The sequence below is a fragment of the Oncorhynchus kisutch genome, linkage group LG6 (assembly GCF_002021735.2).
Source record: "Oncorhynchus kisutch isolate 150728-3 linkage group LG6, Okis_V2, whole genome shotgun sequence".
Taxonomy (NCBI): domain Eukaryota; kingdom Metazoa; phylum Chordata; class Actinopteri; order Salmoniformes; family Salmonidae; genus Oncorhynchus; species Oncorhynchus kisutch.
In genome coordinates this window covers 70,529,438-70,552,729 of record NC_034179.2, presented here as the reverse complement: position 1 = coordinate 70,552,729, position 23,292 = coordinate 70,529,438, and the positions used below count along the sequence as shown (strand labels likewise).

The 23,292-nt window shown below is 42.4% G+C and overlaps 1 protein-coding gene across 3 annotated transcripts; it reads right to left on the bottom strand.

Moving 5' to 3' along the window:
- On the bottom strand, positions 1-2,018 carry LOC109892241 (estradiol 17-beta-dehydrogenase 1). 3 transcript variants are annotated; one of them, XM_020484681.2, is made up of 6 exons: positions 1,907-2,018; positions 1,371-1,532; positions 1,008-1,187; positions 760-853; positions 473-656; positions 1-287 (listed from the first exon to the last, which is right to left on the bottom strand). In XM_020484681.2, exons 1-6 carry the CDS (start codon positions 2,001-2,003, stop codon positions 120-122), a joined length of 885 nt encoding a protein of 294 aa, XP_020340270.2. In that variant the 5' UTR covers positions 2,004-2,018; the 3' UTR covers positions 1-119. The 3 variants fall into 3 exon arrangements, with proteins under 3 accessions (XP_020340270.2, XP_031683189.1, XP_031683190.1); XM_031827329.1 differs by having other exon boundaries at positions 1,008-1,532; XM_031827330.1 differs by lacking the exon at positions 1,907-2,018 and having other exon boundaries at positions 1,008-1,546.
- Between the last annotated feature and the right edge of the window lie 21,274 nt (positions 2,019-23,292).

Below are 23,292 nucleotides of genomic sequence, written 5' to 3'. Positions count from 1 at the left end.
ACAATATAGAAAATACTAAAAAATAAAGAAAAACCCTGGAATGAGTAGGCGTTCTAAAAATGTTGGCTGGTACTGTATGTATAAAGTAAAGGGTTATATTACATTCCATAGTTTGATGGCTATTTTTGTTCCCCTTTCCCATTAGTTGAGAAGATGATCTTGCTCATATTTCTGATGTACTGGGACCCGTCCAGCGCTGAGATCTTAGGGCTGCTGAGCGGAATGAGGGCATTGTTGGTGTAGTATCTGAATGCAGGGTTCGTTGACTGGATGGCATCCAGAAATACCTGTATTGAGAGGGGTCCAGCTATTAAATCTACTCAACAGTACTACTTACACTTCCATAGAAAATCTATAAATATCTAGTACCATATACATACGTATGTACATGCAGTATGCTCTGGAGACAGGGAGGAGCACCATAGAAGATCAGCTAAATAACTAATAGATGTCAAGTAAGCAGTACCTGTACCTTCACAATATCCTCTGTGTCCTGAGCTGCGTTCTGGAACACCATCCCACAGTGTTGCAGGTACGTGTCATAGAGGCTGCGTGTGTGGGCGTCGACCTGCTGCAGCGAAGAGTCCCCTGGCTCTGCCCTCTGCAGGTTGTCCAGGAAATCCGTGTTGACAGGGCCGCACTCAATAAGACTCACACTGCGTGATGGTGGATGGAGTCAATCAGTACCAACACAGTGCACATCCAAAATGAAACACTGACAAAGGGATACATGAGCTGAGGACCTCTGTCTGGACTCACTGGATGTTAAAGTGCTGCAGGAGAATGGCCAGACTCTCACAGGCGCCCTCTACTGCAAACTTACTGGCACAGTACACCTCATTAAAGGGGAGTCCTACAATACAATAACACACAGAGATATGTGATTATCATGGCAATAAATACTTAACAAACCCCCAAATCTGACCTCAGAGCAGTGTCTAAATGCAATTTCATCCCACTCCCCCTCCTGTCACCCCAGCCCTGCTCTCTCTCTCTCTCTCTCTCACCCTGTAGCCCACCAATGCTGCCAGTGACCAGGATGCGTCCATGGCCCTGGGCCTTCATCCCTGGTAGGAATGCCTGGATGGTGCTGATGGTGCCCAGGAGGTTGACCTCCAGGATCTGCCTCATGGTTGCCAGAGACTGGGCCTCCAGCGGCCCCATCAACCCCACACCAGCATTACACACTGCCAACATGAATACCACAGACAAACAGAAATCCAGAGCACATGACATCCTGTATGCTGTACACATGTAAAGAAATTGTTGTTGATGTAAAAATATTAGGGACATCTGTTCTTCTGTTTCGCGCACACAACCACACACACACGATATAACACTATTCCTGTAAGTCATGACTCTGGTCATACCCAGAATGTTCACCCTCTTCTCCCTGACCCTGTCCCTGGCATCCAGAATGGACCGCTGGTCAGTGATGTCCATCTGGAGGATGTCCAGGGTGTCCTTGTGCAGGTCCTTCACACAGTCCAGCAGACGCTCCTTCTTGGCAAGATTCCTCATGGTGGCATAGACTAAACAGAGTTGATATCAGTGGTCAAGGATATCAGAGATTTCGTCACCAAAGATTTACCATTAAACATGTACGAAACAAAACAGATGAAATACAGGGCTTGACATTGACATTATATTGTCACCATAGTTTCCAAAACTAGAATTTTCTGTAATTAAATTGTGATGCAGGTAAACCAACCAAAACCTGTTTCTAATATGTGGATGCTATGTAGTAAACAGGCATAAAACTCAGAGACAGCTTACTGCTTCAAAGCCCTTATGCAACAAACACATCACGTATTGTACCCACACTGTTTATTGCATGATCTTATGGCACTGAATAAAATAAACGCTTTCTGTACAGTGATGCCCTTGCAAGTCAGTCCCTGCTTACCTTTGTATATTTTTGCTGGATCCGAGGCCAGCCGGACGGCCAGACTGAGGCCTATCCCCGAGGAGCATCCTGTGATCAGCACCACTGTCTGCTCCATTGGGCAGCTGGTCTACACGTCCTCTGGGTCTGGAAGCTAACAGAGAGATGAGGTCTGAGGGAAGGAGACGAGGAGATACACGGAGCAGCTCTGTAGAGCTTGATGAGGAGTGTGAGATGAGATGGTATGGGAAGAGATCCAGTTTGTGTTGTTTACTGATGCTCAAAGTCATGTTTTCACTGTCATCCCTATCACAAGGTCCCTAGAATGTAAACATGCTCTCATTTCCCAGCCCAGGATGAAGTTTTGCTAGGCCAGGTGTTCCCACGAGGTCTGTCTGTGGCCATCAACCCATCACCCGAGCCATTTCACTCCCTTTTTGGTTCAAAACATTCTCTAAGACCTAAACCTCACCTGGAGTTGTGGAGCATTGAGCAAGTTGAGGAAGCTAAACGTCTAGGTATAACATTGGATGTTCACTTATCACGATCAAATCATATTGACAAAGTTGTTGTGAAGATGGGGAGGGGTATGTCTGTTCTTAAGAGATGTTCTGCGTTTTTGACATAAAAATCAACTGTACTAGTTGTTCGGGCTTTGGTCTTGTCTTATCTTGTTTACTGTCCGGTAATATGGTCAAGTGCAGCAAAGGAAGACCTAGTAAAGCTGCAGCTGGGTCCCAACAGAACAGCAGGCCTTGTCCTTAACTGCACACACAGAACTAACATCAATAACATGTCATTCCAGTCTTTCCTGGTTGAGGGTTGACGAGAGATTCACTGCTTCTCTTCTAGTTTTTATGAGAAATATTATTGTGATGAAAATTCCTGATTGTCTGCATAATCAAATAACATTCAGCTCAGACACCCCATATGTCGCCCACAAGACATACCACCAGGGGTCTCTTCAGACACCCATATGTACACCACAAGACATACCACCAGGGGTCTCTTCAGACACCCATATGTACACCACAAGACATGTCACCAGGGGTCTCTTCAGACACCCATATGTACACCACAAGACATAACACCAGGGGTCTCTTCACAGTCCCCAAGTCCAAAATGAATTCACGGCAACGCACAGTATTATACAGCACCATGATCGCATGGAACTCCCTTCCATCTCCAATTACTCAAGCAAACAACAAAATGACCTTAAAAAAACAGATTAAACAACATATCATGGAACGGCAGGGACTGTGAGGGGGCAGACACAAGCACATGCACACACAGACTCTAACACACACACTATTTTCTAGTTGTATTGTTTGTATTCTTTTTGTTGTTGTATGGTGTGTATTTAGTTGTATTTAAAATGTGTGTGACTGTCCTTGTCTATCAGTCTACCAGTGTTTTGTTACTTGTCATGTTTTGTGTGTTTTTTTGTGGACCCCAGGAAGAGTAGCCGCTGCTTCTGAAAAGCTAATGGGGGATCCAAACAAACACATCAAATAAATATGACACACCGATAGAGACTGGAGCTTTGATTTTTTTCCTCATTGTCAGCCAAACTATCACATCATTTGAAAAAAACTCCCAAACCTGAGGAAAATGATCTGGAACAATAAAGATCCCTACAGCAGTTAGTTACTTTACCCAGGAGATGGAAGCACTGTCATTATCAATGTGTGCAGCACAGGAGCCCTAGCCAGTGAGCCCTCTGGTCAGTATAGGGTCACACTCAAACCCACACTGACCACACATTCTCCTAGAATACACAGTGGACCACTAACACTCCACCTAAAACAATAATGTTGAGAAAAGCCATTGAAGAACACAAAAGGATCTTAGATAAAAGGAAGAATAGAGACATTTAGAGTATAATTAGTCTCTCGTTGGCTATACCGGCCAACTGACACCCACAATTACCAGAAATGCATTGGCTGAAATGACTACATAGCCAGTCATTTAAAGCCTGTAAACCCCTGGTAGGATAGTTATAAAGCTCGTAGTGAGTGTCATGTAGATGCTCTTTGTTTTGGAAAGCTGAAGTCTAGTGCTATGGTAGGGTAGGCTGAAACATTGTTTCAAGTCCATCCTAAGAACTGTGCCATTTAAGTTCAGACCTCTAGCCAGAGGAACTAAGTTATAGCACAAATGTTAATATATAGGCCTATGCATTCTCTTGCTGGAATAGATAGCAGAGGCCAGTGCTGAAACCTTGACATTTTACTTCTGAGAACTTGTGCCACAGGTTAGGAGAATTAGGTTAAGTTAAGGAAAAGGGTTAGAGTTAGTTCGGAAAAATTGAAAGTATGCATCTTAGAAATAGTTTTCACATACAAACATTAAATGTCCGAACTCCGAATCATATAGGCTTCCAAATAATAACATGGTGTGGTAGAACATTTGTTTTTATTGGATAATTTTTGCATGGCTCCGGAGTGGCGCACTGCAGCTCAGTGCTAGAGGCGTCACTACAGACCCTGGTTTGATCCCGGGCTGTATCACAACTGGCCGTAATCGGGAGACCCATAGGGCGGCGCACAATTGGCCCAGAGTCGTCTGGGTTAGGGGAGGGTTTAGGCGGGGTAGGCCATCATTATAAAATAAGAATGTGTTCTTAACTGACTTGCCTTGTTGCGGCCATGAATCAATTCAAACTTGAGTTGGTTTTGGGGTGTGGTTTGATGTGGGTATCGCTTGTGTGTGTTAGCAGGTGGGAATTATTTAGATAAATTATTTCACCAATTAGCTTCAGCCGGCTGGTGTGCGACCTGTGGCAAAATTGGTTTCCCTTTGGATTGCCTATCTCTGGGGCTAGTTCGGGACGTCAATAAATGACACAATGTAAATGAGACAATGTTTTCATGTTGCACACCTTTTAGTCTTTTCATTAAATGCTTTCAATATTTGTATATGAATTTCTACAAGTTGGTTTGAGGTTTTTAAGTCATTGAAATTTGGAGCTCTTGGACATTTTTAACATATTGTCTCATGTACATTGTGTAATTTACAGATGGTCCCTACTAGCCCCATTGGGATATCCAAAGGTAACCCAAATTTACCACGGGCATGACGATTGGGTCACATGCAGTTGCACTCCGAATTGATGATTACTTGTGTGCTGCCAGCTGTGGCATGTGGGTAGGTTTGAAAAAACCCAACCTTCATGTACATTGTGTGCAGTCAGGAACTCAGTCAAAACTCAGTTTTGGATGAGACTGATATAGTTTGAGGGTTCTTTCAATGGTGGATGGATGACTCTCTATGTGGATAGAAATAGGATGGAGACAGATTACTCTTTTGTATATTTAATCATCAACTGACCATTGTTACAGCCACTGAGGTATAAAGAACTGGAGACTGCATCCCAAGATGTCCGACTGTTTTTTTCAATATAACATTTGCATACTCTGATTCATGGTCCGTCTATATACAGGTTGCATTCGGTTTACATGGTCCAACTTCCCATGCGCACTAGCACTTAGTGAGCACAGGGAACAGCACTAGCAGTGACGATGTCTTCACATCATCCAAAAACATTGTAGACATTGGATGAATATAAAATGTTAACATCTTAGGCTGCAAGTAATGAAAAAAAAACTGTTTCAGTGACAATTTAAATAATTCTGTGGATGTTTGGTGCACAAATGTGATGACTAAAGTGTCTTATTAGGAACTTCTCTATGTGTCGTCTATGGAAATTCTCTTTCTGGGCCGGGTGTCAGTTAAACTGCAATACCGAAAAAAGACTGTAGGAGCTGTGCTTCTAGAACCAGAACCCTGGTACCTTGCTTACAGCCTGAGCTGCGCTATGTCCTGTACTCTTTACAAGTAACAAACATCTGACCAATCAGAATATAACAAAGTAGAGGACAGGTAGGGGTAGGTAGGTAGGTAGGGGACAGAAAATCTATCATTCCTATTCCAAACAACTGATTCACCATATTTTAGAACTAGCAACAGTAGCTTAGAAAATAATATTTATCATAAAATAATCCTACACTGACTTTATGATCCGACTTTATGATCCTATTTACACAATTTTGACAGTAGAATACATGTTTCTGACTCATATCAATGCCACATATAGGCTGTTTTCTAAGTGAGAAGTTTTTTTTTAAGGCAGTTGTTGAATCATTTTGAGTATTCACAATAATCGTAGGCCTATTATTTTAATTTACTATGTGCCTGTGTCAGGTCACCTGACATTTTAGTTTGTCCTACATTTCCATTTGGAGTCAGAAGCGCATGGGAAAAAGTGATATAGGTCAGTATTAAATATGGTATTCAGATCAGTGGCGCCTGGCCGAGTAATAATTTAACATAAGTGCACTATTATTATTCAATGCAAATAAACCAGGGGCTCAATCCATCACGCAAATATTCGCATGGTGGTGACGGTGACCTCATCCCCAATGGCCGTCTCCAGTCAACTCCTCTGGGTAAAAGAGAAATGGGGTTTGTTCATCTGCCAAGAAGGAGTCTGTCCAGACAGCTCTTGATTTCCTCCGATATAGATCTCTTCCCCCCACTGCCATAGCAAATTAAAGGGCGCTCACAAGCCCGCGCTCGGCCACTCTATCACTCAGCAGCGCTCCCTAAAGCCCCAAGTGGCCGTCGATTAAAACGCATTCATTTTTAGCGCAGATATTTGGTGATTGGATCTGCATGCCAAGTGCGTTAATCTCCGACTGTCAGAAAAGTGTACAGTACAGGCCTTGTCTCCAGAGATGGGCAGTATTTCTGCTGCATGTATTTGAAATATGTATTTCAATTACTTCTGAGAATTTAGTAATTTGTATTACACTGGGCTGAACTACACTCCAATGTATTTTGTAACAAGATATTTGAGAGCTGTAATTTATATTTTCAAAACACCAAATACTTTTCTATACCATTTTTTTTTTTATAGTGGTTCACCATTTTGTGGCCCCCTTTCACCCTGAATTGGTATCAGAAATTTGATAACTATGGTTTGTTGATAAGAGCGTCTGTCAAATTAACTAAATATAAATGTGTATGCAAAAATTGACAATTGCAAAGCATGCTGAGTATTATTCTACTGAGCTCTGCCCTGAAACAAGATTTTGTCTAGAAGGGATACCGTTTATCAAAATGGACTTTTCGTACCAGGTTTAGGAGAATTTACGCAGCAGGTTAGGAGAATTATGTTAAACTGTATCCCATCTAGACATGGCCCTGAAACAAGGCCAATAATAATAACCAGTGTCCAGAGTGACTTATAGTCAGTGCATTCACCTAAGGTAGATAAACAACACATATCACTGTCATAGCAAGGAACCTGTCACGACCGTCGAATGAAGAGGACCAAGGTGCAGCATTGTGAGCATACAGTTTCCTTTTTATAAAAAATGTCACCAACATAAATAAAAACCGACCGTGAAGCTCACAGGGCTATGATGCTTCAAACAAAGTTAACTACCCACAACGAAAGGAAGGGAAAAAGGGCTACCTAAGTATGGTTCCCAATCAGAGACAACGACAGACAGCTGTCCCTGATTGAGAACCATACCCGGCCAAAACATAGAAACACAAAATCATAGAAAACAAAACATAGAATGCCCACCCCAAATCACACCCTGACCAAACCAAATAGAGACATAAAAAGGCTCTCTAAGGTCAGGGTGTGACAGAACCATTACTGGGAATGGTGTTACTGTTCGGGCCGGCTACTTGCAAATCTATTGCTGTATTTTAAATACATTTCAAAATAGTTTATTTGTAGTTTATTTTGGTACGTTGAACTCTATGGTATTTTGTCATTTTTGCCCATCCCTGTTTGTCTGCCAGCAACAAGAGGGCCCCAGTGATACAGAGAGTCTATTATTAGGCTGCTATGCTGTTCTGTGCATGCTTTGTGGTGTAGAGTGAGTCCTAAGGTTTGTAGGCCTAATGGATGCATCAGGTCATGCATAGTGTGTAGTGTGTGTTTAGAAAGACCTCCCATGGAGTGCTTGCATAGTGGTGTTTGTGTCCCAATTACTGAACAAACACACAGTGTCATTTGCCCTTGACACTGTCACAGGCTTTCTCTTCACCTTCATGAGAGAAGCCTGGGAGCCGAGACTAGGTTTGCCCTAAGTTCAGTATTGTCTGTCTCTGTGAGTATTATGTCTGTGTCCTACCATAGACTTCATAAATACTCACTAGGTGGTGATAAAGCCTCAGTTTCCAATACAGTATTTATTTTCTTTCACTGGATAGACCTACCTGGTTGCCCCATTTTCAAGAATGACATTTTTGTGGATGACTGATTGTAGATTAGATTGCACTGTGTCATTTGTAAGGATTTGTTTTCCATATAGTCAGAATCAGATGATGCTAGAGCCCGGTGCTTCTGTACGTGTCCTCTCCCCCTGCCCACAGCGGGTTCAGGAGGGTATGTAGGTCTGGAAAATTCCCCTTCCTTGGCCCACCTCCACAACCAGACATAACACAAAATACACACCTCCTTCAGGAGGCCCTTTGGGCTGCTTAGAGACAGAACGGTTACCCCATGTGTTAGGCTCTGTGTATGGGTGTTTCTCTCAGTAGAAATGTGAGTGAATTTGGAGGATGTTTTGGAGATGAACAATAAATGTCTGTCTGGCACACTGAGGAAAGAGTCACTGTCATTGGTCTATGAGCAGTATAGAGATGGGCTAAGCCACATAGAGTTTGGCTAATCAAACGAAGCTGAAAGCATTGAATATGTAGACTAAAGCGAAAAGTCTACATTTCGTGACAGCAGCACACGCTCAATAGGATGTCCCATGTGAGAAAGATGAGCAGAAGTGAAACAACTGCAGATGTGTTGTGGTGACTGAGGTTGAACTGAAATGTCACGTTACCAAACCTTTATAGATAGCAGTGAGAGTCTGATTCTCATTTGCACTCTCACAGTGAGAGGTTTCTGAAGGTGAGACTGAACAAACATTCAACTAATTCAAAATGGTCTAACTGTGAGGAAGTCATCATGCTATATCAATTCTCATTGTATCATCTCTCATCCTAATCCTTTATATCTTTAAGGTCCACAGTATGCTGCACTGTTATTTACCTTTATTTAACTAGGCAATTCAGTTAAGAACAAATTCTTATTTTCAATGACGGCCTAGCAACAGTGCTGTTCGGGGGCAGAATGACAGATGTTTCTCTTGTCAGCTCGGGGATTTGATCTTGCAACCTTTCGGTTACAAGTCCAACACTCTAACCACTAGGCTACCTGCCGCCCCTATCAATACGACTTTTATAACACTCTTATAACATACAGTCTTCCCTGCTAACTTTACCAACGGCCCAACCCTCTTGCTTACATGCGTAAAACCAAAACCTGCTCTGCTGTCATCAACAGCATGTTCCTCATTTCTCAGCTCAGATGAGGGTGACATTGTGGCTGTTTATCTTGCCCGTGATTGGCTGATAGTGGCCGTGCAGGTGGCTTTGTGTCACCTGGGCAGTGTTAGAGGAAGGAGATAGGGGCTTGTTTAGTAAGGGTTTCACTTTGAGATAATGCCTCTGCTTGATTCCAGTGTGATCACCTGATAGGATGATTATATCCACAACTAAATCTCTTTCCTAAACAATGAAGATGCTGGTGGCACCACTGACCATAAGTTTAAGAACAACAACAATCAAGAAAGTGTTGAATTCTTTTGGTACTGAACAGAAGCTAACTGTGTGATAGTAAAAAATACATGAAAAATATGTTTTATTGCAACGTGCAGTGAAATGTGTTTTTTTTACAGGGTCAGCCATAGTAGTACACCACCTCTGGAGCAAATTAGGGTTAAGTGCCTCACTCAAGGGTACATCGACAGATTTTTCACCTTGTCGCATTGAGTATTCAAACCAGCGACCTTTCGGTTACTGGCCGAGCATTCTATCTGCTAGGCTATCCATTCGATCTCTAAAACATTTGTAAAAATATGACCTTGATTTTCCTCTGATTATGACAAGGTAATAGGCACAGTATGGTACAGTACAGACATCAAACATTACGTTTTGAGTTTAGATAAACAACGTACAACCTATATCAATATGAAGATTTTAGAATGAAGAATTCATCCCCGTATGATGCATTTTGCATCACATCATGCTGCGTTTTGCAGCATATGGGTATGATTTCTGTATTTTGAAAATGACATATCTTAACAACTTGATTAATGACAAGCATAACGCGCTGGGACAATGTCAACAATGGACTAATGAAACAAATACCAAAATATAGTTTTGGGGTGGAATTTTCCGCTAACTTTTGCTCATTTTTGTAACGAGAAAATGACCTCGGATTTGTCTCATCCGGTTGAGACGTTATCCTCTTGTGATGTTTACTGAAACTGACAGACAGAGGAGGGCATGCAGGTTACCTTTTGTCTCTGGTATGGTAAATAAAGTTATCTGACCATGCTGGACCAGCATACACACATAAAAAAGGTTCTTTACTGTTGTGATGGTTGTGAAGACTCATCCTGTTCTTTCATTCTCTACCATGTTTTCCTTTTATGGCATTAAATACTACACTGTTAAAAAGTTCCTGTAATTGAGTACACTACAGACTACTGGTTGCAGTGAAACTAAGGTAAACAACAAGTTGCAGCATTTGTACAGCTGAATGAAGGTATTATTGCTGTAAAAGGATAGTATGCTGCTGAATGCTGGTTACTTGAGACTATACATTTCTTGGGACTTGAACTCAGAACTGTTGGTTGCTAGTGACCTGAATTTCCCGCGATGCCAGCAGGTCTGCGGGCCTGGTAGAGATTGTACACAGATTTAATCGCATGATTACAGTTCTGCACTTCGCTAAAAGTTGCCCAGATTCAAGTAAAAAATGATCTGATTATTCGACAACAACGTAAAAAGAAAAGCAGTGCTCGGGGACACTTGATGTAAAGTGTGCATAAATGCTTTGGGGATCTGAACTTGAAAGCTTTTGGGTGGAAGTTTCAAGTTTGAAACTGTATTCGCCACCCGCATAGGATACAGGTGAAAAACAGTACTGTGAAACTCTTACCTTGAGATCACTTTCCCAACAATGTAGTGATACTAATAATAGTATAGATAATAATACAAAATGTAATACACAATAAAATACAAATAAAAACACAAGAACTATGATGTGAATAAGAAACACAAGAATGCAAGTATATACAGGTCACTGCCAGTACCTTATTCCATGTCCAGGGGTACGGGAGTGGTTGAGGTGGGTTTATACATAAAAAGTGACTGGTAGTAGGATATACATGTAAACAGGGCTGAACAGTGACTGGTAGTAGGATATACATGTAAACAGGGCTGAAAGTGACTGGTAGTAGGATATACATGTAAACAGGGCTGAAAAGTGACTGGTAGTAGGATATACATGTAAACAGGGCTGAAAAGTGACTGGTAGTAGGATATACATGTAAACAGGGCTGAAAAGTGACTGGTAGTAGGATATACATGTAAACAGGGCTGAACAGTGACTGGTAGTAGGATATACATGTAAACAGGGCTGAACAGTGACTGGTAGTAGGATATACATGTAAACAGGGCTGAAAAGTGACTGGTAGTAGGATATACATGTAAACAGGGCTGAAAAATGACTGGTAGCATGAATATATAAACACTTTTTGTAATATACTAATGTTAATATATACATATAAACAGGAGTAATAGTGACCAGTAGCAGGATAAGTAGATAAATACTAATGGCAATCAATAATCAATGGACAGCAGAGTACTGGAGTAATACATCTAATCAATAATAATTTTAGCAGCAGTGTATGTTGTGTCTGAGTGGGTAGAGACCAGTGGATGGTGCATTAATGTTTCAGCAGTGCCACCAGGTTACATTTGTATTACCAAGAACATATATCCACACACTCTCAAGATTAGGGTACGGTTAGGGTACAGTGTGGTTCCCTGGGTTACAAAAAGGTCAAAGATAAACAAAGTACCCTCAAAGGTACACATAGGAACTCACATGATACTGGTCGGTTCCTTTTAGGGTACATGTGCAGATAATCTAGTATAACGGTCAATTTTTCTCCCCAATATTTTGAATATAAGGTACAATCAGCACTGTGCTTTGAAATGTAGGTGGGGCCTACATTTGGTTTATTGGCATATTTGGGGGCATGGTCTAATATATCTGTATCTGTGCCAACCGTCAGTGGAAGTGTGTGTACCAAACTTGTATTCCATCCATAAATACAAATAAAATTGTTAAATTACGAGCCTAGTTGGTTTTGCTACGGAAAAAGCCAGGGGTCTTTCTTAGCCCCATCCATCTCTTTAAGGATTCACATGTGAGGATTCAGAAATGCATGGTAGCGTGACGTCGACCGCCGAACGCCGCCTGAATAAGGAGTGGGACCGACTTTGGCGGAAGTCATGACAATACCCCCCCCCCCTCCCCCCTCCGATGTGCGGCTCCAGAAGCACGCCGACACCGACCTCGGGGATGACACGGAGGACGAAGTCCAGGGCGATCCGGATGGATCCATTATCTCAGCCAATCATGCTATAATGGATAGGCTGGACATGCCAGGAGATGAGTTTGGATTGGTCTGCCATGTAGCATAATTCTGTCTATAACATGTGTTGACAGGCCTTTCTACCATGCTGTTTTTGAAAGATATAACGTTAGCCATTGAAAACTACAAAAGTTTTCACTTGTGGAAATCTTAAGAGGGTGTGAACAATGCTGAATGGGTGTAGATAAAGAAGAGCTCTCCAGAAGGTGTACCAAAACATTCAAGGGCCATTTTTGCAAAAGTGGGGTTACAAGTTTAACTTTCAAAGCAGAATTACTTTCCCACTGTTTCTCAACTGCAGTGAATGATATACCATTTTGTAGCTCTGAGTCTCTACATTTATCCAATGTAAAAAACACCATTTCAAATTTTGCTACATAAGCCTGAATAGAGGCAGTCGGTCACATATTGTAAATGTTGGTGTGATATACGGTAAAGATGAAAGGTATTTCTCCATTCTGTGAAACTCATCAGGTCTGCAGGGACAGTGGTGGGAGATTTAAAGAAATCCCCCTTTGAGAGAATTTGATCCAAAATGATAAAAACCAAGGAGCTATAACTTTATATGCCTGCTTAATGCTTCTAAACCACAAAAAGATGGGAAATGTGAAGAGTAGGAATAGTTCCATTCTTGCTACCATGGAGTAGATGGCAGGTTTACAGAGGCCGAGAGAGAAGAAAGAGCCTGAGAAATGCACAGCACATTTTTCACAAGCTGGCACGGAGGGAGCAGCTTTCACTCCTCTCTGGTAAAGTCATCAAGGCCCAAACACAAGAGGAAGTGTGGAAAGAATGGATCGCTCTGAGCTAACAGACTCACTTCGAAGCACAATCAGCACTTTTATACTGTGCACTTTTCACATTAGATGAAATGGAATAAGTTAAGTTCACATGTTTTCTAAATTACTCACTTGACAAAACAATAAAAATGGTTGAGGGAGCATGTCATACTGAAGTGATAATGCATGATAATAAATACGTCGTAATGAAATACGTTTTCAGAACATTGATCTTATCTTACCAATCTTATTGGTATTTGAAGCCGTGCCGTGGCACCGCTAATATCAATAATCTGAGAACTGGACAAATAAATGATAAATTGTACAGCTCATTGCAACTGCATTTCCAGGAAAAACATATTCGACATCCAATGGCTCCAGCAATAGTCTCCAGGGAAGCCACAGGCCAATCATATGCCACAGGATAAAGTAAAAGGTCACTCAGATCCTGTCACGGCCATGGAGCAGAGGGTCATATATTATGAATGTGTCTTTTCCCAGGGAGCCTTGGTGCAGGTCTGCAGAGTGATGTATTGGGCAATGGTGGGTATGGAAGTGTCCTTTACGGGACCAGAGTCTCAGTGCGTCGGTTTTAACAGCAACCGGTAGTTTGGCATTCCACTAGTCCAGTTTCTGTTTCGAGTCCCAGCATTCCACTAGTCCGGTTTCTGTTTCGAGTCCCAGCATTCCACTAGTCCAGTTTCTGTTTCGAGTCCCAGCATTCCACTAGTCCAGTTTCTGTTTCGAGTCCCAGCATTCCACTAGTCCAGTTTATGTTTCGAGTCCCAGCATTCCACTAGTCCAGTTTCTGTTTCGAGTCCCAGCATTCCACTAGTCCAGTTTCTGTTTCGAGTCCCAGCATTCCACTAGTCCAGTTTCTGTTGAGTCCCAGCATTCCACTAGTCCAGTTTCTGTTTCGAGTCCCAGCATTCCACTAGTCCAGTTTCTGTTTCGAGTCCCAGCATTCCACTAGTCCAGTTTCTGTTTCGAGTCCCAGCATTCCAGGAAATGCCGGGGATTGTGTCGTGGGAAATTTCCCCCCATCTACTTGAATAGACGGCCGGCCATTCTTTATTTTCAGTTATGTTGGGGACATCCTGTTCCCGGCTTCTCTTTTAGTCCGGCAGCTCTTGAGTTTGCTCTAGGCCCAGTGCAAGTCTGTTTTCATCCCTGAGGTCTTGGCTGTTGACTACGTCATGGTCTGGGTCAGTGGAGGACAGAGCTAGTGGGGATACGTGACCTGGCTATGCAGATGAAGCATCATGGTGGCTTTTCTGATGAATGAGTCCGTCAGATTGACAGGCATAAAAAATACATGTCAGAATGAACAGGGCTAATACGTATCTTCCCTGTTCAGTCATTACAGTGAGATCTGTCATGCTGGATGTTGTACATGGGAACGACAAGCCATTTTACTTTCTGCATAGATTCATCACATCATTAAATCACAGGTCAGATCAGGTAAACCCCATACTTTTAACATACGTTTACAAGTATGACATAATTCAAACCATTGTTGTTTGAGTGCATGAGACATGTACGTCAACCGTGAAAACAAGTTAGCAATAAGAGGACCCTGGCTCCATACTCAGAAGGTAATTGGAACATTTGATGTACAGTATCACAAATAGTATCCCAAATAGTGTGCCAGTAAACTAAATGCCAGAGCACTTTATCTTCTCCTCTCTGGCACAGTGTACCTAGCCCCAGGTGCTGCTGGGTCAGACTGCTAGGGAGAGCTCTGCCTGCTCACCTGTGATGAGGGAAGCTATAGTGACAGGGGGAACGCAGGCACAGCAGGTGAGTCAACCATACAGATATGCACCTAATTGTTCCCTGCAGTTTAACCAGACACATTTCCACCCCACTGCACAGCGCTCAGATAGGTTCACACACTATATACTCCCTCAACCAGTGCTTTCTCAACCTGCTACAGCCTCCTCCTGTCTCTATTCTTGTTCTCTCTCTTTATTTTCATCTTTCTCTTCCTATAGTACTGTATATGGAAGTGGAAATGTATTTGATCCTTCCTCCGTTCCCTCTCTCGCTCCCACACACTCACTATCGATCTCTCCATCTCTCGCTCCCACACACTCACTATCGATCTCTCCATCTCTCACTCTGACACACTCCATCTCTCGATCCGCCCCCTCATTGTTTCAGTATAGCTGCCTGCTGCCTGGCATGATTGTCTGTGCTCTCTCATCGATAGAAAGAGCTGATGAGCTGTGTGGACCCGAGGGCAGTGGTGTGCTCTTTCACCACCCTCCGTCCCTCTCTGTTTTCAGCTGACTCAGTGTGTAGGCATGATGAAGTGGGTTGTGGAGGTGGTTGCGACTGTCTGAAGGACAACAGAGTGCCTGTAGAGGTAAAGGTAACATGGGCCCTGACACACACACACACAAACACATTACTTTTGCACGTTTTGGCAAAACGTGTCTCTGCCTTCTCTTGTCTGAGGCTCTTTCCTGTGTTCTCTCTCGGTGAGTTGCAACACTTTGTGTGCTGGTTGCTAAGACCCACTTCCTCAGCCACTCTAACACAGGACATAGAACAGAAAACAAACACCACATCATTCTACAATGAAATATGCTTGTGATTAGGCTTTGGCTCTGCACAATACTACAATTTGTCAGGTGCCACCGTGGATTTTTTTTTGTAACAGTATTTTTATTGGAATTTCACAATTTTCACCCATATTAAGAGATACAACAACAGAGACTAAGCATACAGAAAATAAACAAGACAAACAGCACCCACTTACACATATCTACGTGTATATATACATACATACACACACACACACACACACACACACATACACACCCATACATATACATACATACACTCATGCATATACACACATATGCGGGTACGCACACACACACACACCCATACATACGTACACCATTTTCCTCTTCCCGTTCGGTGCTTCTCTCACCCCATCACCATCATTGCGTCTCTCAATACATACATTTTAAACCAACTTACAAACAGAAATTAAACAAAAAAGCTCAGTTTAAACCAAAAGGTTAGGTTCCACACATGGAACGTACAGTGTAGTTCTGAAATACATAGATCCCCGCCATTCTACGAGAATCCTTGCAGCATAATAGCTGATACTTCAGGTTCTAGGTAATTTAGATAAGGTTCCCATACTTTGTAGAACTGGTCTGTTTTAGAATGCAATGTACAAGTCAGATATTCCAGAGGCACCCATTCAAATAGTATCTTATGCAAATCTTTAATAGAAGGAACCTTATCACTAATCCACTGTAAAAGGATGTTTTTCCTCGCTGCAAAGGTAAGGATGTTGTAAAGCCTCCTCTTACCCACAGAAGTAACATGCCTACTAGGGAGACCTAACAGTAAAGAAACTGGGTCCAATTCTAGATCAACTCCTAGGATCTTTTCAATTTCTTGCAGAACACCAGACCAGTATCTTTGTATTTTGGTACATGACCATAAACAATGTGTTAGGGTGCCTGTATAAGTTTTGCATTTAAGACACTGAGGGGAAGAGGAAGTGGGGCTAAAAGCATGCCTGCGATTTGGGGATATATGCAATCTGTGTATTATTCTTAATTGGATTGCTCTAGTACGATTACATATAGATATTGTTTTTGCATATCTCCAAATGTCCTCCCACATCTCTTCGTCAATAGTAACAGACAATTCTTTCTCCCACACTTGTTTCACCCTCTGTGTGTTGACAGCAGAAAAGGACCTTAAAGTATCATAAAACAGACTTACAGACATTTTCCTTTGTGGGAAAAAAAAAGCATTATTTCAATGACAGACACATCAGGGTTACCAATTAAGGTGGTGCTCTTCAGAATATAATGTCTTACTTGTAGTAAGCGGAAAACGTCCTGCTTTGGGAGTTGATATTTCTCGACCATCTGCTCAAATGACAACAAAATCTTATCAGCAAATAAGTCATTTAGCCTGCGTATGCCCTTATTAAGCCAAAAGTTAAATCCAGCGTTCAACAATCCTGGACTGAAATCTGGGTTGTTAAGAATTGGGGTAAGAGCAGAGGTTAGTTTGGACCTTCCCAGGAAGCGTTGAACTGACCTCTATACTTTGAGTGTGTTAAGTGTAACGGGATTATTGCAGTGATCTTCTACAGACTTGAAACTTCTGAAAAATAAAATATCCTGTAAGGGGTATTTTGAAAGAGAAGTCTCAATGTCTAACCAAATAGAGGAGTCATCATTTGGGATCCAGTCAGAAATATAACAAAGGTGGGCACACCATTGATAGAACCTGATATTAGGCAGGTCCAAGCCGCCCATAGAACTTGGCAGCTGCAATATGGCCATCTTAAGTCTTGGCTTGCATTTACTCCATATAAAGGAACTTAGCCATCCATTTACATCCTTTATTACCTTATTGGAGAGTAATACTGGGATCATTTGGATTGGGTAAAGTAGTCTAGGTAAAATGTTCATTTTCAAGAGGGATATTCTACCCAACCAAGAAATCGGGAGAGAGTTCCAGCGCTCCAGATCCTGTCTTATTGTATCAAACAAGGGAACAGAATTGGCTTTATACATTTGCTGGAATTTAGGAATTACAAATATACCCAGATACATGAAACCTGAGGGAGACCATTTAAAAGGGAAGGGGGAGAAGTATTAGGTACAGAGTGTAGGCTACCAAGTGGCATAGCCTCTGACTTAGTTAGGTTAATCTTGTAGCCTGAGAATTCGCTGAATAATTCAATAATATTAATAAGAGATGTAATTGAAGTCTCGGGACTAGAGATGAATATCAGGACATCATCAGCATACAAGCTTATTTTATGGTGAACATCACCAATGAGCAGCCCCTGTATAGCAGGCGTTACCCTGATGGCCTCGGCCAGTGGTTCCATAACGAGTGCAAAGAGGAGGGGGGATAAAGGACAGCCCTGTCTGGTACCTCTGTTTATAGAGAAACTATTTGACCTTAGCCCATTAGTAAGGACAGCAGCCTAAGGATCATCATATAGAACTTTCACCCATTTTATAAAGTTGTCACCCAGACCAAATTTATTTAGAGCAAATAATAGGTAAGACCACTCCACACGATCAAATGCTTTCTCAGCATCTAGGGAGAGCACAAGACCATCCACAGCACTTTGTTGGTAGGCTTGAATTACATTAAGAAGCCGCCTGACATTGTTGCATGACTTATGGCCCTTAATGAAGCCAGTTTGGTCTCCTTTCACAATTAGTGGCAGTGAGTCCTCTAATCTTGTGGCTAGAATTTTAGAAAGCAATTTTCTATCCACATTCAGAAGGGAAATTGGTCTGTACGAGGAACAAGACTCTGGACATTTTCCCTTTTTGAGAATAAGTGAAATGTTGGCTTCTCTCAGCGTTTGAGGGAGTTGGTCATTTGAAAATGAGTGGTTAAACATATCACGCAATGGCTCAAGGATCAGGCCATGGAACTCTTTATAGAACTCACAACAAAACCCGTCTGGTCCTGGGGCCTTACCATTTTGCAGATTCTTAATTGCGAACATTATCTCTTCCTTGGTAATAGGGGCATTAAGGAGGGACCTCTGCTCTTCGGAGATAGTAGGGAGCTCAATCTTACAAAAGAAGTTCTCCATTAATTTGGGTGCATCATTTGGCAGTTCTGAGGCATAAAGGTTTGTATAAAATGTCTTAAATTAGTCACTTATCAATTTATTTTCATATAAATGATTACCATCAGAATCAGTAATAGTAGCAATTGACTGAGAGTCAGCTCTCTTTTTAGCTAGGTATGCCAAGTACTTTCCTGGCTTATCGCCATGTTCATATAGCTTTTGCCTGACAAATCTCATTTTCTTTTCAGCGTCCTGTGTTAGGAGAGAGTCTAACGTTGATCTAATGACTGATATTTCCTTTAATAGGGCAGGAGTGGGCGTTTTAATGTAGTCCTTCTCTTTAGTTCCTAATTCACCCTCGAACATTTTTAGCTTTTCACGCTTTTTCCGTCTCTTAGTAGCTGTGTATGACATAATCAGACCCCTGGCATACGCTTTACAGGTCTCCCAAAGGAGCGAGGGGTTATCTGTTGATTGAGAGTTAATAGAGAAAAATGCTTTAAACTCTGTAATAAAATATGATGTGAATGTATGGTCTTTAAGAATGGTTGTGTTCAACCTCCAATGTCTTGAACGATTGAATGCCCCGTTGAGTTTTATGTCCAGGATCACCTCAGCATGATCAGATATGACTATGCTTCCTATCCTAGCGGATAAAACAGACTGCAGAGACGTCCTGGGCATAAAAAAAATAATCTATTCTAGTCTGACATCCATGAGGTGCAGAGAAAAAAGTGAACTCTCTGTTGGAGGGATGGAAAGCTCTCCAGACATCCGCATACCCCAGATCATCAGAAATAGCTTGAAGTGACATAGCTTGAGGAGAGAGTGAAGCTCTACACTCAATAGCCTCATCCTTTATATGTATGGAAAAGAAAATCAATAGAAGATTGAGGCTCTTCCACCTAAAACCAAGCCTGGGCACCAATATGGATTCACACATATCTCAGCCTGAGCTATAGCGGCTATTACTTTAGCAAGAAAAATAATTAAGATACGAATATTACTGAGCCGGAGTACGTGAGGACTCACACCACTGTTTCATGATCAGATTCAACTAGAAATAAACAAAGTTATCCAATGCTGCGGAGGTGCAGCTTAAAAGTTATTTACCCGAGAGAGTCAATAAATGCAGCAGCCTCTTCAGGTGTGTAGAGCTTTTTAGGTGATCCGTTGACCATAATCTTCAATGTGGCCGGGTATAACAGTGCGTAGGCCATCTTCATTCTCCTGAGTCGAGCCTTTGCCTCATCAAACGCTTTGAGTCTTCGTACAACCGCAGTGGAATAATAATTGAAGAATGAGACCTTAGGACTTTTACGTTGACTACCATCAGAGCCGATGTTTCTAGCCGCGTCCATGACACGCTGCTTGTCGGTGAAGTTGTGGAACTTTATAACCACCGGCCGTGGGCGCTGATTGGGACCGGGTATCGGTGCTTGAGAGCGATGGGCTCTGTCCAGCTTCACACGACCAGCTTTAGTGTCCATTTGTAGGTAGACAGGGATCCATTCCTCAAAGAAATTTACTGAACGTGTCCCTTCAGAATTTTCCGGGAGTCCCACAACACGAATATTGCATCTGCGTCCTCGATTATCCAAGTCGTCAACGTGCTCCGCCATTTCGCGCACCTGTTTCTCAAGTGCTTTTATCTTAGCGTCCATAGATGTAGTTGAAGTTTCCACTGCATCAATTCTTCCTTCCGCCTCAACAACACGTTTCACAACCCTCTGTAGTTCAGCTGAATGGCCTGCTATTGCTTCCAAGACCGTTCTTATCTTAGCATCGATCACTTTAGTAATGTTATCAGTCATATTTTGAATCACCAGGTCCATTGTGCCTGGATCCGCAATGGTGTTAGCCTCGCTAACGTTAGCTAGCTCCTCCTGCACATCCACAGGGGTGGTGGTTTTGGTCGACTTCTTAGTAGTTCTGTTGGGCATGTTGTCTGAGATTTTTGCGAAATAGCCGTCAAGACTCATTATATGGTAACTTATTTAGCCAATTCTACCACTTTTTCAAGCTAGGAGATTAATGTTCAAATATAAATTTACGAATGCCACGAGAGCTCACTGAAACACCGTGTTCTCTCTAAGGCGCCATTTTGTCCCCCCCCCACCGTTGCTTTTTTAAAAAGAAGATCAGCTTCTAAAACCATATCTCTCTGTTACTTTTGTCTTTCGTGAGTTACAGAGATTCTTTTGCATCATCTCTTGTTCTGTTGCTTCTTTTTTTTTTTGTTAAACATATATGTTATCTTTATTACACATTTCAAAATCTATTCAAATCTGATTGGTCACAGAACACGACAGGTGTAGACTTTACAGTGAAACGCTTAATTATGAGCCTGTTCCCAAGTTAAAAAGTACACCTAAATACAGTATCTCTTTGGTACTATTTTCAATTGACAAAGTACAACACACAAAATCACACAAGTTACTTTTTCACCAAACCTAAATCAGTGTTTCATCTAGAAATATCTTTCATATAGCCTGATTCTCTTCTCATTTAATTACATCAAATCAAATTTTATTTGTCACATACACATGGTTAGCAGATGTTACAGCGAGTGTAGCGAAATGCTTGTGCTTCTAGTTCCGAAAATGCAGGAATAACCAACAAGTAATCTAACTAACAATTCCAAAACTACTGTCTTATACACACAAGTGTAAGGGGATAAAGAATATGTACATAAAGATATATGAATGAGTGATGGTCCAGAGCGGCATAGGCAAGATACAGTAGATGGTATCGAGTACAGTATATACATATGAGATGAGTATGTAAACAAAGTGGCATAGTTAAAGTGGCTAGTGATACATGTATTACATAAAGATGCAGTAGATGATATAGAGTACAGTATATACGTATACATATGAGATGAATAATGTAGGGTATGTAAACCTTATATTAGGTAGCATTGTTTAAAGTGGCTAGTGATATATTTTACATCATTTCCCATCAATTCCCATTATTAAAGTGGCTGGAGTTGAGTCAGTGTGTTGGCAGCAGCCACTCAATGTTAGTGGTGGCTGTTTAACAGTCTGATGGCCTTGAGATAGAAGCTGTTTTTCAGTCTCTCGGTCCCAGCTTTGATGCACCTGTACTGACCTCGCCTTCTGGGTGATAGCGGGGTGAACAGGCAGTGGCTCGGGTGGTTGTTGTCCTTGATGATCTTTATGGCCTTCCTGTAACATCGGGTGGTGTAGGTGTCCTGGAGGGCAGGTAGTTTACCCCCGGTGATGCGTTGTGCAGACCTCACTACCCTCTGGAGAGCCTTACGGTTGTGGGCGGAGCAATTGCCGTACCAGGCGGTGATACAGCCTGCCAGGATGCTCTCGATTGTGCATCTGTAGAAGTTTGTGAGTGCTTTTGGGGACAAGCCAAATTTCTTCAGCCTCCTGAGGTTGAAGAGGCGTTGCTGCGCCTTCTTCACGATGCTGTCCGTGTGGGTGGACCAATTCAGTTTGTCTGTGGGGCCCCAGTGTTGAGGATCAGCGGGGTGGAGATATTGTTGCCTACCCTCACCACCTGGGGGCGGCCCGTCAGGAAGTCCAGTACCCAGTTGCACAGGGCGGGGTCGAGACCCAGGGTCTCAAGCTTGATGACGAGCTTGGAGGGTACTATGGTGTTAAATGCCGAGCTGTAGTCGATGAACAGCATTCTCACATAGGTATTCCTCTTGTCCAGGTGGGTTAGGGCAGTGTGCAGTGTGGTTGAGATTGCATCGTCTGTGGACCTATTTGGGCGGTAAGCAAATTGGAGTGGGTCTAGGGTGTCAGGTAGGGTGGAGGTGATATGGTCCTTGACTAGTCTCTCAAAGCACTTCATGATGACGGAAGTGAGTGCTACGGGGCGGTAGTCGTTTAGCTCAGTTACCTTAGCTTTCTTGGGAACAGGAACAATGGTGGCCCTCTTGAAGCATGTGGGAACAGCAGACTGGGATAGGGATTGATTGAATATGTCCGTAAACACACCAGCCAGCTGGTCTGCGCATGCTCTGAGGGCGCGGCTGGGGATGCCGTCTGGGCCTGCAGCCTTGCAAGGGTTAACACGTTTAAATGTTTTACTCACCTCGGCTGCAGTGGAGGAGGGGCCGCATGTTTTGGTTGCAAAGCGGGCAAAAAAGTTATTTAGTCTGCCTGGGAGCAAGACATCCTGGTCCGTGACGGGGCTGGTTTTCTTTTTGTAATCCGTGATTGACTGTAGACCCTGCCACATACCTCTTGTGTCTGAGCCGTTGAATTGAGATTCTACTTTGTCTCTATACTGACGCTTAGCTTGTTTGATTGCATTGCGGAGGGAATAGCTACACTGTTTGTATTCGGTCATATTTCCGGTCACCTTGCCCTGATTAAAAGCAGTGGTTCGCACTTTCAGTTTCACACGAATGCTGCCATCAATCCACGGTTTCTGGTTTGGGAATGTTTTAATCGTTGCTATGGGAACGACATCTTCAATGCACGTTCTAATGAACTCGCACACCGAATCAGCGTATTTGTCAATGTTGTTGTCTGA